Source organism: Phacochoerus africanus, chromosome 15 (assembly GCF_016906955.1).
Source record: "Phacochoerus africanus isolate WHEZ1 chromosome 15, ROS_Pafr_v1, whole genome shotgun sequence".
Lineage (NCBI taxonomy): Eukaryota > Metazoa > Chordata > Mammalia > Artiodactyla > Suidae > Phacochoerus > Phacochoerus africanus.
In genome coordinates this window covers 111,492,093-111,508,573 of record NC_062558.1, presented here as the reverse complement: position 1 = coordinate 111,508,573, position 16,481 = coordinate 111,492,093, and the positions used below count along the sequence as shown (strand labels likewise).

The window sequence follows — 16,481 nt, the reverse complement described above, 5'->3', positions numbered from 1 at the left end:
GTTGCAGACTCAGCTCAGATCTGGCGTTGCTGTGGCTGTGGCGTAGGCCACCAGCTTCTACCCCTAGGTTGGGAACCTCCATATGCAGTGGGTGAGGGCCCTAAAAAGACTTTAAGAAAAGAAAGAAAAATCAAGCTTGTGGTCAGCTAGAAATCCTCAGATCATTTTTTATATCAAAGTTGCCCTGGGGACAGATTTCTTATCAGCAGGCTGAATCATATCCTTGTAACTTTTAGGTGCCCAAGGCGATTACTTCCGGCTGCTGCTTCCAGGTACCTACACTGTCACTGCCACAGCACCTGGGTTTGACCCAGAGACAGTGAGTGTGACCGTGGGTCCTGGGGAACCCAAACTGGTGAGTTAGGCTGGCCTTTACAGAGCCCTGTAAAGATCACTTATGCAGAGTTACAAATACTTGATTGTATAGTTCTGATGTTTGCCGAGCTTCCCTCTTTCACCATCTAAAAAAATAATTCATTTTTCATGTGCTAATTTTTCTTTGGTCATCCTCCTGTTACATCCTATTATATCCTTCCCCATTTCCTTTTGGATTTTCCTTTTCCTTCTGTTTAACATAGCATAGTGATGAAAACATTCTCAATCCAGTTCATTTGTCCACAGACTTGGACAAGTTACATAATTGCTCTCATCCTCAGTTTCTTCCTCTGTAAATTAGTAATAATAGTGCCTCCTTCACAAGAAGTTGAAATGAGAAAGTGCATATGAAGTCTTTAGTAAAGTGACTCACACATAGAAAGTGCTCAAAAAATATTAGTTTATGTATTCCAGAGAGAGACCTTGTCCAGGCATACAGGCTTCCATACAGGCTTGCATTCTTCTGCGCCATCAGCAAGGACGCCCACCAGATGGCGCTCTGCCCCCTCCTGGAGCCCCTGTTCCCAGGCAGCCTTACTTTCACTCACCTCAGCAAAAAGTCAGCTGCTCTCCAGTATTCCACTCTGCAAGGCTTTCTTTTATAGATAAGATGAGAAGCAAATAACTTTTCTGATCTACAGCCTGGACCTTTATAGCTTTGGTTGTATTACTTTGGGATCTCAGAGCCCAAGAGGCTTGGAAATCATGGACACTAATTCTCAGGTTTCTCAAGCGAGGAAAAGATAATGAGGCAGTCCTGTCTCATGAGCATCTATGCTCATATGAGCTCTCATATGTCAGCTCTTTCCTAGGGCCTCCTCTCTCCCTCCCGTTCCTTCTCTAAACAGCCTGAGAGCCTAGCAGACCCTCTGTCCCCTTTCCCAGTTAATGCAGTCAAAAGTGTCTTGCCTGTTCAAATGCAACTGTAGGTACTATTTATTGGACAGCCAGCTACTCTGTGTCAGACGCTATATGAGAACTTTCCAGAATTATCTCATTTAACCTTCATAACAACCCTGTAAGGTACAATATACATTCCCATTTGTGCCTGAGGAAACTGAAGCTTAGAGAAGGTAAGTAATTTGTCCAATACCACACCCTAAGTGAGAGCCACAGCTCCAGGTTCTGTGGGGTTTCCAGGGCTGTCTTCTTAGCCAGTGTGTTACAGGGCCTCAGGCTAAGCTCACAACATGTGTTCGTAACCCCTTATTTTAACCAAGATTTAGGACAACGTGTTCTTTAAATCCTCTGAAAATTCCTCTGAAATTTCTAGACAGTTCCCCTTTTCCTCTCCCAATCCCCCCACTCCCATCTCTTGCAGCTTATAAATGACTTCTGCTGATAGATGCAGGAAGCAAATGGTAGCCCTTCCCTGGCAGCCTGTTACCTGGTCCCACTTTCCCAGCCATGGCATCCTCTTTCCCCCCACTTTTTCTGTTATCCCCCTGCTCCTCATCTACCCTAAAATCAAATGACTGTTAGGGAGCTGCTTGCAGAAGTCTGGCATTACATGTGAGTCTGTTCAGTTGCAAATTCAAACAACAGGCAAATCCTCTGGAGCAACAAATTCTGTTTCAAAAGACCTCACCTCCTTGATCATAGAGCCTTTAAAGGAATTAATATAACCCAGAGTTCCCATCGTGGTGCAGTGGTTAACGAATCCGACTAGGAACCATGAGGTTGCGGGTTCAACTCCTGGCCTCGCTCAGTGGGTTAAGGATCCGGCGTTACCGTGAGCTGTGGTGTAGGTCACAGACGTGGCTCGGATCCCGAGTTGCTGTGGCTCTGGTGTAGGCCGGCGGCTACAGCTCCGATTAGACCCCTAGCCTGGGAACCTCCATATGCCGCAGGAAGCAGCCCTAGAAAAGGCAAAAACACAAAAAAAAGAAAAGAAAAGAAAGAAATTAATATAACCCTTCATTATATCAAATATAACTCAGAAGGGGGAAAAAAATCTGTCTTTTGGATACAGTTCTCAGATACAGTCACAACTGAGAATCCACTTGTTGATCCCGGTTGAGACACTTCCCATGCTGAAGCAGAGATCAGTCTGGTTGAGGGAAGAGAAAAGAAAAAAAGATTGTTTACCAGGGGATTTTCATGCTATGATTAAAACCCTTTAAAGTTTCGCCGAGAGTCCAGTTTTTTCCCCTTGGCTTCCCACCGCCTCCCCATGTCCCACCCCTTTCATTTCCTCTGTCCTCTCCTCACTTTGTTGTCTCTTGCTCTCTCTTTTATCTCACTTTTTTTTTTTTTTTGCTTTCCTAGATCTTTCTATTTCTGTATAGGACACAGTACCGATACAGTGCTATTGGCTTTGATTTCCCCCGCTTTGGGGGAATTAGTGGGAAAGCTGCCTGTAGTGTATTTTTTGTGGAAGGGGCAAGAAAGAACCCCATGAAGAGGTCTGGCTGTCACATGTTTTCCAACTCCCGGCTGGCTTCTGCAGCTCAAACAGTTCCAAGGGCCTGAAAGCAAAGAATGCCTCCAGGGAGTGTGGTTAGAACACGGCCACGCCCTTGCCTTTCCCTTCCTGGGACGGTTCTGTGCTCCTGCAGCAGATCCCACATTTGTCTGTCAGAAGCATCTTTACCTCTGTAGGCCACAGCCAGCAGGGGCGTTCCGGGATGTCGCTGGAAACAGTGCATTAGTGCACAGGGACATTCGGATTTTAAGAATCCATACTAACGATGTGTGTCATCACTACTCTTGGCATTTCCAAACAGTTATGACAAGTGTAGTTCTGAAGGTCTGAGGCATTCTTTGGCCTGCCTGAGCACAGCACCTGATTCACACAGTCAACCCAAAGGGGATTATTATGACACCGTCAATTTTAGGTCATGCCCTGAGCAATAATATCAGTAAAATCATGGTTCGAGGTGTAGATATAATTTTTTTCTATTGCATATGCAATAAAGGTTTATTAAGTTCCTCTAGATACACCCTATGTATCCACCATGATTATGTGCCACATTGGGGGGACTATTAGCCAAGCCTACGTGGCACTGCCAATGCTGTCCTGGGCAGTTCCTGTCATAGTCTCCCCAGTCCTTTGTCCTCAGAACCTGAAACCATGTTAAAACTGGTCCAAACTGGTCTTCCCCCACTTTCAATTCTAGGAAATGGAAAACTAGCTCTTCTGCTCTCCTAGCTGCTGCTTCTTTTTTTTTTTTTTTCCCCTGCAGGTTAACTTCCAACTCAAGAGAAGCACCCCTCCAGCAGCCCCTAAGAAAAGAGTTCCCAACTCAGGGCAGAGAGTCAGGGTCTTACCAAAGAAAGTACAGCCCCGAGCAGCTAGGAAAAAAGAAATGAAGAAGAAGCAGACCCAGAGAGCTCCTGCCTGAAAGCCACAGTGCCCAGGACAACACTTTAGATAGGCTTTGTTCTGCTCTTCCATCAGATGAAGCATTTATTTTATTATCGAAAACATATTTAAATATAAACATATTCAGAACAGCTCAGAATGGTCTCCATCTGTTCCAGGGCTAAACCCTCGGCTGCAGTGGTGCATACACGCAGTGGGGTCCGGGAAGAGTATCTGATTCTGGGGATATGGCTTAGGTCCAGCATGTCAGTCCCCGCTGTCTCCAGAGACTGGTTCCAGCTGGTTCGTCACTCTATCTCTAGAGTCTAACACAGAGCCTGCAACATAGTAGGTACCCAATGAAGGTTTCTGGGTGAATGGCTGAAAGGCTGAGATGACTCAATATTGATATTCCCATAGCAAGACCAGGTGACCAGTTCTGAAATCCTAGTGGACCATTTCAGCAAGAGCCAAATAGTTTCTTATTAAGAAAAGAATTTCGGAGTTCCCGTCGTGGCGCAGTGGTTAACGAATCCGACTAGGAACCATGAGGTTGCGGGTTCGGTCCCTTCCCTTGCTCAGTGGGTTAACGATCCAGCGTTGCCGTGAGCTGTGGTGTAGGTTGCAGATGCGGCTCGGATCCTTCGCTGCTGTGGCTCTGGAGTAGGCTGGTGGCTACAGCTCCGATTGGACCCCTAGCCTGGGAACCTCCATATGCCGTGGGAGCGGCCCAAAGAAATAGCAAAAAGACAAAAAAAAAAAAAAGAAAGAAAGAAAAGAATTTCACGGAGTTCCTGTCGTGGCTCAGTGGTTAACGAATCCAACTAGGAACCATGAGGTGGCGGGTTCGGTCCCTGCCCTTGCTCAGTGGGTTAAGGATCCAGCATTGCCATGAGCTGTGGTGTAGGTCACAGACATGGCTCGGATCCCGCGTTGCTGTGGCTCTGGTGTAGGCCGGACTACAGCTCCAATTCGACTCCTAGCCTGGGAATCTCCCTGTACCGCAGGAGCGGCCCTAGAAAAGGCAAAAAGACAAAAAAGAAAAGAAAAGAAAAGAATTTCACACCCAAACACCTAGTCATACTGCTGCATTTTCTTTTTTTCCTTTTTTTTTTTTTGTCTTTTTAGGGCCACACCTGTGGCATATGGAGGTTCCCAGGCTAGGGGTCTAATCAGAGCTCTAGCTGCCAGCCTACAGCAACACCACAGCCACAGCAACACCAGATCCAAGCCACATCTGCAACCTACACCACAGCTCATGGCAATGCCAGATCCTTAACCCACTGAGCAAGGCCAGGGATCAAACCCACATCCTCATGGATGCTAGTCAGGTTTTAACCGCTGAGCCATGACAGGAACTCCCATATATGGGCATTTTAAACAACATGCATCTTCCAAACAGTTTCTGGGTGTCTAAGTTCCTGTAGGTAATATGGAGGCCCCTGTGGAATGACTGTCCTGACCCTGTGCCGGGGACACACGCACTCCCCACCCCCACTGAGTCCCCAGAACAAACCCATTTGTCTGAAAAGTGTTATTGAGTAATGTAAGTGTCCCTGAAGATTTTGAAGGGATGTGAGTCTTTCATCACCCGACACACAGCGCATAAGTTTATACACCCCCACTGGGCATTTCGGGGTTCCGAGTACCCTGTTCCCAGGATTTTGTGGGGATTCTTTTACCCATCATCACCCATTTCAGGGTTCAGCCTCAGTGAAACAGGACAGGCTCCAGGCGCCCCCATTTGCTCCACCTCCCTCCACTCTGTAAACCTCCTGCTAATGCTCCCCAGCCTCTGACAAACCCAGACCATTCTTTTTTTTTTTGTCTTTTGTCTTTTGTCTTTTTAGGGCCACACCCACAGCATATGGAAGTTCCCAGGCTAGGGGTCGAATCGAGCTACAGCTGCCGGCTTACACCACAGCCACAGCACCGAAGGATCGGAGTGGCGTCTGCGACCTACACCACAGCTCACGGCAACGCTGGATCCTTGACCCACTGAGCAAGGCCAGGAATCCAGCCCAAGTCCTCATGAATACCAGTTGGGTTCATTAACCACTGAGCCACAATGGGAGCTCCCAGACCATTCTTAACACTGAGTGATTTGGCTGCTCTCAACAATCATTCCGACAGAACACTGTAAACCAACTGTAATGGAAAAAATAAAAAGCACTTAAAAAAAAAATAATTCCCTGGAGTTCCCGTTGTGGCGCAGTGGTTAAGGAATCCAACTAGGAACCTTGAGGTTGCGGGTTTGGTTCCTGGCCTTGCTCTGTGGGTTAAGGGATCCGGCGATGCCATGAGCTGTGGTGTAGGCTGTGGCTCTGGTGTAGGCCGGTGGCTACAGCTCTGATTAGACCCCTAGCCTGGGAACCTCCATATGCCTTGGGAGTGGCCCTAGAAAAGGCAAAAAAAAAATCATTCCCACACCCACCAGCAAACAAGAGGTGCTCCCTCTGCAGGAGGCCATTCAAGATTAGGATTAACACAGGGTTTATTTTTGTTACTTAAGCAATCTCTCAATCTGTGATCAAAAGGGAAACAGAAGAAAATGTATCTTTTCCCATTTAAAAAGGAAATTCTCTCCTAGATTGATGAATCCTTTCACTACATGTTTGTTTGTTTTTTTCCCAATTTAATACCATAGTCTTTGATTCCCTTCTGATTGTTTTAAAGAAGGAGCTGCTTGAGAGGGTTCATTTCAACCCAGCAAGACTTTGTGCCTAAGGTTGCCATACACACTCAGTTTTTTCAGGTTGTCTAAATATCACTTACTCTGTTTTCAGGTTCTCTGGGACACAATCACTTAACAGAGCCTATGTTTGCAAAGTATGGTCACAGTGCTGTCCCTGGCCCAACCATGTACTTTCATTCATTCATTCATTCATTCATTCACACAGCGGACATTTATTGAGTCCTTGCTCTCAATAAATGCAGAGAATACAAAGAGGAATAAGATGCAGCTTGCGATCACAGAGCTGCCGTGACCTAGTTGGGAAGACAAATAGGTCATTAAACTGCCTTGTGATAATTGCTGTGATTCAGTGAACTCTGGAGTGGGGGAGGGGAGCCTGTGGAAAGGGCCCTACCATAATCATAGGAAGCTCAGAAAGGGCATCTCAGAGCTTGCGAAGACTTCAGTGAGATGCAGTAAGGTCCCATATGGACGAGGGAACACGAATCAGTCTGAAGGGGCTGTAGTACTGAGGCCTGCAGGCTCTGGAGAAGGTGGCCTTCAGGGAGCTGCAAGAAATTCAGCACAGAGGGTGCAAGTGAGGTGCGAGCTGAGGGAGGTGGCGAAAGAGGCCAGTCCAGTGGGGAGGGATAGCCTGTGCAGGACCTTTGAACCATATGACAGAGTTTGGACTTTATCCTGAGAAGAACAAGAAGCAGTTAAAGGGTTCCACTGAGGGGAGCATCAGCATCAGACAGAACCTTCCCTCTGGCTGCAGCCTGAGGAGCTGGCTGGAGCTTCGGCCAGGCTGAGCCAGTGAGGAGGTTGCCAGGAGCCAGGTAAGAAGGTGACCCCAACCAGGGCAGCTTGGACAGGGACCACCAGGCACTCCTGAGCTCCAGTCCCCTCAGACTAACTCCTGTTCCCTCATCTTCATGGGACCTCTGGTCAGCCCCCAAGGATTCCCTGCCGTCTTCAGGATTTGCAGCCTTCTCATTTCAGACCCTCCCGCCCTGCCAGCCTCAGGATTTGTAAGCACTAAAGGAGATGCAGGTTTTCAACCAGACCTTAAAAACTATCCTGGGGAAGATTTACTCAAGCTGGAGGTGCTGGTACAGATAGAACATTATATGGAAAATATTCTGGGTCAGGCCATGACTGTTACGAAAATTTCTCACAGCTTATGTGAAGTAAGAGTTTTAACTAGAGAAACAACCCCCCTGGCTGAGGAGGCAGCTGTGCCCGACAGAGCTTTGCTCGCCGCATACCACCCTTCTTGTAATCTTGAGGCAACTATGAGCCTTATGTCTTTGCTAGCAGCCCTGCAAACCTAGCTCCAAGCATTGCTTGTCAGCTTCGCTTTTGTAATCTTGCTGCTCAGCTTCTTAGGCAGGAACTCTTGTCTGTTCTGGGAAGGAGGAGGGTGGGGCTGCTGGTGCAGGAAAAACAAGACAAGACCTGGAAGTCTGTATCATTTAAAAGCTACCTGAACACCAGAACAAAGATCTGCTGCTCAGACTCTGGAGGCGACTCCTCTGAGCCCGCACTGGTGCTGAATAAACCTGGCTATTCCACATCTCCGGGTGCCACTTGTCACTTTCCGCTGCCACCATGGTCTCTGCAGCAATGGAAAAAAGGTGGGCGATCAGAGCTAATGGGGGAGAGAAAGGGCAGGATGCAGAGAACAAGAAGGAACATCTTCTGATTTTGAGTCCAGCATTTTCCTGGCCAACAGCCTTTCTATTTTATATTCAGGATTTTATTTATTTATTTATTTATTTATTTATTTTTGTCTTTTGTCTTTTTAGGGCCACAACAGAGGCATATGGAGGTTCCCAGGCTAGGGGTCTAATCGGGGCTGTAGCTGCTGACCTATGCCAGAGCCACAGCGATGTCTCGTCTGTACATCAGCTCATGGCAACACCAGATCCTTAACTTGATGAGCGAGGTCAGGGGTCGAACCCCCAACCTCATGGTTCCTAGTCAGATTCATTAACCACTGTGCCATGATGGGAACTCCAGTAGGCAGCTTTCTGATGTGACTCCCCATCTCCCCTGTCCTTGTATAACACCTTCCCTTGCAGATGGGTGGGTCCTATGATTAGGATAAGGTATCATTTCCCTACTTATGTCCCATTATATGGCAAGAGGATTTTGCAGATGTAATCAAGGTTCCAAACCAGCCGGTTCTGAGTTAATCAAACAGGAGATTATCTTGTGTGGACCAGACCTAATCAGACCAGTTCTTTACAAGCAGAGAATTTCTGTCCCAGGCCTGGGAGCAAGAAAGCAGGCAGCTAGCTTGTGAACTGCCTATGAAGAGAGGCAGCTCCTAGGAGTTGAGAGTGGTGCCAGCCAACAGCTAGCAAGAAAATGGGGGAGTTCCTGTCGTGGCTCAGCGGTTAACGAACCTGACTAGAATCCATGAGGACATAGGTTCAATCCCTGGCCTTGCTCAGTGGGTCAAGGATCCGGTGTTGCCGTGAGCTATGGTGTAGGTCACAGATGTGGCTCAGATCCTGTGTTGCTGTGGATCTGGTGTAGGCCAGCAGCTGTAGCCCCGATTGGACCCCTAGCCTGAAAACCTCTGTATGCCACAGGTGCAGCCCTGAAAAAGACCAAAAAAAAAAAAAAAAAGAAGAAGAAGAAGAAAAAGAAAATGGGGACATGAGCACACACCACAAGGAAATGGATTGTGCCCATGATCTGAATGAGCTCAGGCCAACACCTGGGTGCAGCCTCGTGCAGTGGGAGCATAGGATCCAGCTAGACCATGTTTGACTCCTGACCAGCAGAAACTGAGGGGTAATACAGACATGCTGTTGGAAGCCTCTACATTTGTTGCACATAGTAGAAAATGAATATAGAAATATCTTGAATTGTTTATAATTTTGTAAATTAGGATATAAACCAATGTAACCTCAAAAACCAATTATGATCACCCTACTGAGTGGTATGGCTGCCATGGTCTTACCTCATGGGAATGGATGGATGTGAAGCAAAGAACAGGACAAAATGAAACCATACAAATTTTTTTCTTTTTAGGGCTGCACCCATGGCAGTTGGAAGTTCCCAGGCTAGGAGTCCAGTTGGAGCTGCAGCTGCTGGCCTATGCCACAGCCACAGCAACTCGAGATCTGAGCCACATCTGTGACCTACACCACAGCTAAAGGCAATGCAGGATCCCTGACCCACTGAGTGAGGCCAAGGATTGAACCCATATCCTCGTGGGTACTGGTCGGATTCATTTCCGTTGCACCATAGCAGGAAACCCCTACAAGTCTTTTTAAACAAGAGGCTTGGTATAGTCAACTTTACCCATTTTTCTCTCTCTAAAGAGCACATGTCTCTCACAGCAGGGACTTTAGCCTTTGGAAAATTGTAGTTTCTTGCTTCAAGTAGTTCCCATTCTTTGCACCAAATTGCTTGTTACTGGATTGTGGACATGTACCATCGGCACAAATACTAACGCAAGAGAAGATGGAAAGCACGTCTAGTGACAGAATCGTTTTTAAAGGAGGGCTCTTCTGCCCTTCCCAAAGAACCAAGATCAATAAACAGTATGGAACATCCCAAGCTCTTCTATCCACCTTCAGGACACTGGAAAGGAAGGGTGGGGGGGGCCTCTTAGATAACCAAACATAATTTCCCACAGTTTGACATTTGACCCTAAAACAGTAAAATCCCAATTCAGTGGTATCGAGACCCAGGATATAAATTTAGAATAGTTCATTTATTGATTCATTCCTCTGACAAATAGTTGTGTCCTCTTATGAATCAGACCCCATGTTACCTGTGTTAAGAGTTGGGAAAGAGTGGTAAGCCAGAAAGACGCAGTTCCTACCTATTTGGATTTGGAGGGTTTGGAGGGAGAGACAAAGAATAAAACGGGTTCATAAATAAATACATAACAGGAATTAGTAGCTGAGGAGTGGTGCTGAGGGAGCAAATGCTGGGAGGATCTATTTGAGATAGGATGGTTAGGGAAGTCTTCTCTGAAGAGGTGATATTTGGGCTGAAATATAAAGGTTAAGAAAAAGGAAGGCTTTCAAGAATAGGAATAAAAGTTATAGGCAGAAGGACTAGCAAGTCCAAGGACCCTGTGGCAAGAGAGAGCCTGGCTGGTTCTAGCAGCTGCATCTCCTGGGTCCCTGTGTGTGTGTGTGTGTGTGTGTGTGTGTGTGTGTGTGTGTGTGTGTGTGTGTGTGTGTGTGTGTGTGTGTGTGTGTGTGTGTGTGTGTTTAGCTTCCTGATCTGTGCTCTAACATGCCAGGAGCCTAACCCAGCATAGGTCCAAGACACAGCAGAGCATCCAAACCACATTGAGTCTAGTCAACAAGATTCACTTTTTCCATGGCCACAGAAAACGCCCCCAACAAGACCAACCATCTCAAAAACAAGGATTGAGAAAGTGGGATAACCTGGCTTGGGGCAGATTTACCATTAGAACGGGAGAAGTCAAAGTTCATGTGTCTGGAGCATCCTCTTCAACATATGTGGTACCTTGACTCGTCTGATACACTTGGCCTGAACACACACCCTGCATAGACAGTCCGTGCTGCCCACCTCCTGCTTAGTTACTTCAACTCGAACACTAACTCCATTCTGGCTATTAAACCACGAGTCAACATTCCCCCTGGGCAAATGCCCAAGTAAACACCAGTTCTCTCCCTCCTCCCAAAAGTTAAATTCCACTATGTATAAAGGCTTCTTTCCCTCTCACTTTCTCCTGGTCCTCCCCACTCCTCTTCCCCTCACGGGTCTCTCCTTCTCCTGCCTTCATTCTCACCACCTCCCGCACCTCCCCTGCACCCCGGCCCTCCTCTCATCGAGGCCCCGCTACATGTGGGATGTGGCCTCACCCAGAAGCAAAGGACCTGGAGCCATTAGGGGATAGGTGACCAGCAGCTGAGGAGAAGCCTGGGGGCTGGGTGCTTGTTCTGCTGACCCCCTGCTTCCCTATTGCATGGCCCCAGGAGCAGGCAGATAAAACCGTTGATTAGGTCCACATATACCCCGCAGAAGGGAGGGGAGGCTGCTTTGACTTCCTTTCAGATCGTCTCTTGTGAGGGCTTTGGAATGAAGAGTCCCTCCTGGGCATTAGATCAAAGGAGTAGAGTGAATGTCCTTAAATCCTTTCTGGAATCAGATGAAGCACAAATAAACTGGGAACTAAGAAGATTGCAATTTTATTATCATTTTTTGTACATCCAAATACAGTATTTTACACAGGCTGTAGTTTATAGCAGACTTGAATTCGCAGATTTTTTTTTTTTTTTGGCTTTTCTAGGGCTGCTCCTGTGGCATATGGAGGTTCCCAGGCTAGGGGTTGAATTGTAGAAGTAGCCGCCGGCCTACGCCAGGGCCACAGCAACATGGGATCCAAGCCACATCTGCAAGCTACACCACAGCTCACAGCAACACCAGATCCTTAACCCACTGAGCAAGGCCAGGGATCAAACCTGCAAGCTCATGGTTCCTAATCGGATTCATTAACCACTGCACCATGACGGGAACTCCCGAATTCACAGATTTAAGAAAAAATTTTTTTTCTTTTCGGCCTCATTCTAGGTGTATGGATGTTCCCATGCCGGGGATTGAATTTGAGCTGGAGCTGCGACCTATACCACAGCTGCAGCAATGCCAGATTGGAACAGCAGGAACTCCTAAATTTTTTTTTTCTTTTATGGAGATTGCTATGGAGCAAATGTTTGTGTCTCCCTATACATCGAAGCCCTAACATGATGGTATTTAAAGAGGAACCTTTGGAAGGTAATTAGGTCATGAGTGGGGAGCCCCCATGATGGGATTGGTATCCTTATAAGAAAAGGAAGAGAGCTGGCTATCTCTCTCTCTCTCTGCCACATGAGGCTGCAACAAGAGGGCCATCTCCAAGCCACGAAGCAGGTCCTCACCAGACCCCGCCATGCTGGCATCCTGATCTCAGCCTTCCTATCCTCCAGAACTGTGAGAAAGAAGTGTGTGCTGTTTAATTTGTTAAAGCAGCTGGAGCAGACTAAGCCAGAGGGATAGATAAAGAGTCTTGCTAATTTTCTATTCTAGATGAACTTTCTTTTTTTTTGTTTTTGTTTTTGTTTTGTTTTGTTTTGTTTTTTGCCTTTTCTAGGGCCACTTCCTGCAGCATATGGAGGTTCCCAGGCTAGGGGTCGAATCGGAGCTGTAGCCGCCGGCCTATGCCAGAGCCACAGCAACGTGGGTTCTGAGCCATGTCTGCAACCTACACCACAGCTCACGTCAACGCCGGATACTTAACCCACTGAGCAAGGCCAGGGATCGAACCCGCAACCTCATGGTTCCTAGTCAGATTCGTTAACCACTGCGTGCCACGACGGGAACTCCAAGACAAACTTTCTAATTTTCTATTAAGGACGATTAGAAACATGCAATTGCTATCTACCATCACCGTCAATTCATAAGCACTTTAATGCCCAAAATTAGAAAGATAAAATCTCAGAGTAAAAAGTGTTATCAATGAAATTATTTTTCTCATTTTGCTAGAAAATGGTAAATGTTTCATCTCAGACTGGCGCCTCTGAACCAGTTGGTTTAAAGATGGGACCTTTAGGAGTTCCTGTCGTGGCACGCAGTGGTTAACGAATCAGACTAGTAACCATGAGGTTGCAGGTTCGATCCCTGGCCTCGCTCAGTGGGTTAAGGATCCGGCGTTGCCGTGAGCTGTGGTGTAGGTTGCAGACATGGCTCAGAACCCACGTTGTTGTGGCTCTGGCATAGGCCGGCGGCTACAGCTCTGATTCGACCCCTAGCCTGGGAACCTCCATATGCCGCAGGAGCAGCCCAAGAAATGGCAAAAAAGACAAAAAATAAATAAAAATGGGACCTTTAGTGGCTGAAATAACTAAACATTTATAAGAGGAATTTTTCAGATATGGCTGGATCCAGGTGCCCCAGTTATGTGGGCTGGAGTCTTTCCCCACTTCTTGATTTCATTGTCTTCAGTGGTGACTTCCCTTCTCACACAGATGCTCCCCGTGTGGGACTGGATGACCAAGAGCAGCTTCAAGCTTCTATTCTACCAGCCTAGCAACAAACTATTGATTCTTGGGCCCGACTCTCAATCGCACAAACTGGGAGATGTGCCTGTCCCTAAGATTCATGGTGACTCTGATTGGTCAGTCCAGGGTCACGTGCCTACTTCCAGAAGGCAGAGGATGGGTTTGGGAGCCTACTCTAGGAGAGCTGGTTCCCGTTTTTTAAAAAAACCAAACACTGTTACCAAATAAAGAAAAACAGACGGTTATGGACAAAAACAACCAAAGAACATTACAATTTTCTTAAAAGTCAAGCACCTTTTAATTTTCCTATGACTCAGCTCAGATAAACTCCATCATTCAATAGACATTGATTAGACACAGCTATGTGCCAGACACTTTGCTGGCAATGGGATAGAAAGAGAAATCCACCAGTTTCTGCCTTCAAAGAACTCAGCTTCTAGGAGAGGCGGGGAAGTAGATACTTTTTACTATCACATGTGAAGCAGTTGAGATCAGCCCTGTCAAAGGACAAAGAATCAGGCTTCCTCTGGAGTATGATATATAGTTCTCGGCACAATTTCAGGAAGGATTTACATTTTCACTGAAGGTCATGACATCACGAAGCCTCATGGATGCACCAGGATGAAATATTGCCAAGGCAAGAAAAACATGGCCAATTCAGTGCAACATTCTGAAACTACCCAAGTGTGTCCACATTGCGTAACAGAGAGACTTTGATTCTGGCAGGTGGAGGTTTGAATCCTAGCTTTGTCCTTTACAGGCTCTGTTATCTTGGGCAAATCAGGTTATTTCCCAAAATATGAGTAAAGATTGCAAGTCGTACTCAAGATATTCTTCAAGACAATTCAAGTGATGCAGGGGTCAAGTTTGCTTGATGCTCTGAGCAATAAATAAATCACTTACTGACAAAATTATTCTCTTAATATCTGTCTGAATACATCAAGGAGAAAGTTTCTATCTGGTCCTAACTTTCTAACACCCTTTAGTTTCATTTTTTAGCAAATGGAGAGTAGACCCCTGGCTCAGAATTCAAATGTAATAATCATTTTGTTTCATTGTATTTATTTTAAAGATTACATCATATGAATTGCAGTCTATATGCTGGTTTTGTGTTGATGGGAGTGGCACAAAATTTTCCTTAAAAAAGCAAAGTGAGGAAATTTTAAATAAAAATGTTTTTTATACACTGAGACACCAACATCAAATGCTTTCACTGACATGTGGAATCTGAAAAAAGGACAGATGGAACTTCTTTGCAGAACAGATGCTGACTCACAGACATTGAAAAACTTATGGTCTCCGGAGGAGACAGTTTGGGGGGTGGGGGGATGTGCCTGGGCTGTGGGATGGAAATCCTGTGAAATCAGATTGTTATGATCATTATACAACTACAGATGTGATAAATTCATTTGAGTAATAAAAAATGAAAAAAAAAATTTTTAATTAGAAATATGTCATGCCTTTTAGTCAGGAATTACTGTGATGATTTTCTGAGAGTGCAAGATTATGGCAAAGGAATGACTAAAGTATGGGAAGTGTGGAAAGCATTAGGCCAGCTGCTTAACCCCATGGAGCCTCAGTTCCTCATTTATAAGCTAAAGATAACAATAACTTGCTGTGTTGCTGGCATGAGAAAAACAACCAATACGGGCTAAGAAAAAACAACCAATACTTTTGGAGAAGGAAACATGAGCTTGATTATTTTCTTCAGTAACATGGGCAACCTGGAAAAGAAAATAGAGATGATTTATAAATTGTTTTTTTAGAATAATTGGTTCTATGCAAATGGAGGAACTCTGATTCTGTTTTTGAGGGTAGTAAGTATTTTTTGATTAAGAAAAGAAAAGAATACACTATATGGTAAGTTCTTAACATTAAGCCAGGTCTCAATAAGCATAATAAGCATTTACTGTAAACTTGTCCAGTATTTCACCTTCCCCTCTATTTCCTTCCCCTTTCTCCTTCCAGATTCCCAAATATTTTCTTTCTTTCTTATTTCCTTGTGGAAATAGGAAGATATCTGATAGCATCACTTAAATATATTTTGATTGATACATGAGAGAATAAGTTTTTTCCCAAAATATTACCTCGACTGCATATCGGAATTTTAAGGTAGAGTTGTTTGTTTGCCAGTTTGATTGTTTCTTCTTCTTCTTCTTTCTTCCTTCTTCTTTCTTCTTTCTTCTTCTTCTTCTTCCTTTCATTGCATGCAGTGGCTTGATGTGGGATCTCTGTTTTCAGACCAGGGATGGAACCTGGGCTGCAGTGGTGAACGTGCTGAATTCTAACCTCTAGACCACCTGGGACCTCCTTTGATTTTTGATTCTAATTAGGAAAGAATTTCCTGCTCCTCATTAAGCCAATCTTAAGCTTCTGCAAGCAGAAAGGAAGAGAAGCAGCCCCTAGGAAACACTATACCAAGACATATGAACAACGCTTAAGGTAAACACGATACAGTCCTTTTGTCCAATTCAAGGCTTCCTAACTGAATCCTTCCTCTTCTAGGAAGAACAAAATGGGTTTATTTTTGCCAACTGGGGTCTATTCCTAAATGGAACCAAATGGCCTCTGTTGTCTTCTTCTGGGAGCTGGCCTTGCCTGAACACAAGCCCACTAGGCAGATATCCTCCCTCCAAAATCATCCTGGACTCCTCCTTCCCCAAGAAAGCACCAGACTTCCCCCATCCTTCCTTCCTCCATCCCATTGGAGTCTTCTCCTTTCTGTACTGGTGCATTCTGGCCTTATCTTGATGAATAGTTAATAGAGTTTCCAAGTGCTATCTCTTCTTTCTCTGACACCTTAGAAGGTTAAACCTGAAGCCTTCTATATTCTACCACTAAGTTGTTCCAGAGGGAAGCCATGGGAAGGTGACTTTGATTTGCAGCCATGGAAACTCTTAGAGATGTAGTCCATCATGACAATGATGGGTATTTAAATATGTCCTGACAGGTTGGTTGGATTTAGGTTCAGACATGGGATCAAAGGATGACCCACCCAAATAGTTTGATCATTGAGATTAATCAAAATGCACAGGAGGGGTTCCTGTTGTGGTTCAGTGGGTTAAGAACCCAACATAGGGCCCATGAGGATGTG

The 16,481-nt window shown here is 45.6% G+C and overlaps 1 protein-coding gene across 3 annotated transcripts in view; it reads left to right on the top strand.

Annotated features, from left to right (window-relative positions):
- CPN1 (carboxypeptidase N subunit 1) overlaps nt 1–3,833 on the top strand; it is a 30,670-nt gene extending 26,837 nt beyond the window's left edge. For all 3 annotated transcript variants that reach the window (XM_047762158.1, XM_047762159.1, XM_047762160.1), the window contains 2 exons: nt 237–355; nt 3,561–3,833. In XM_047762158.1, the coding sequence (XP_047618114.1) occupies nt 237–355; nt 3,561–3,719 (278 nt within the window). In that variant the 3' untranslated portion in view covers nt 3,720–3,833. The remainder of the gene's footprint in view (nt 1–236; nt 356–3,560) is intronic.
- Nucleotides 3,834–16,481: the final 12,648 nt, after the last annotated feature.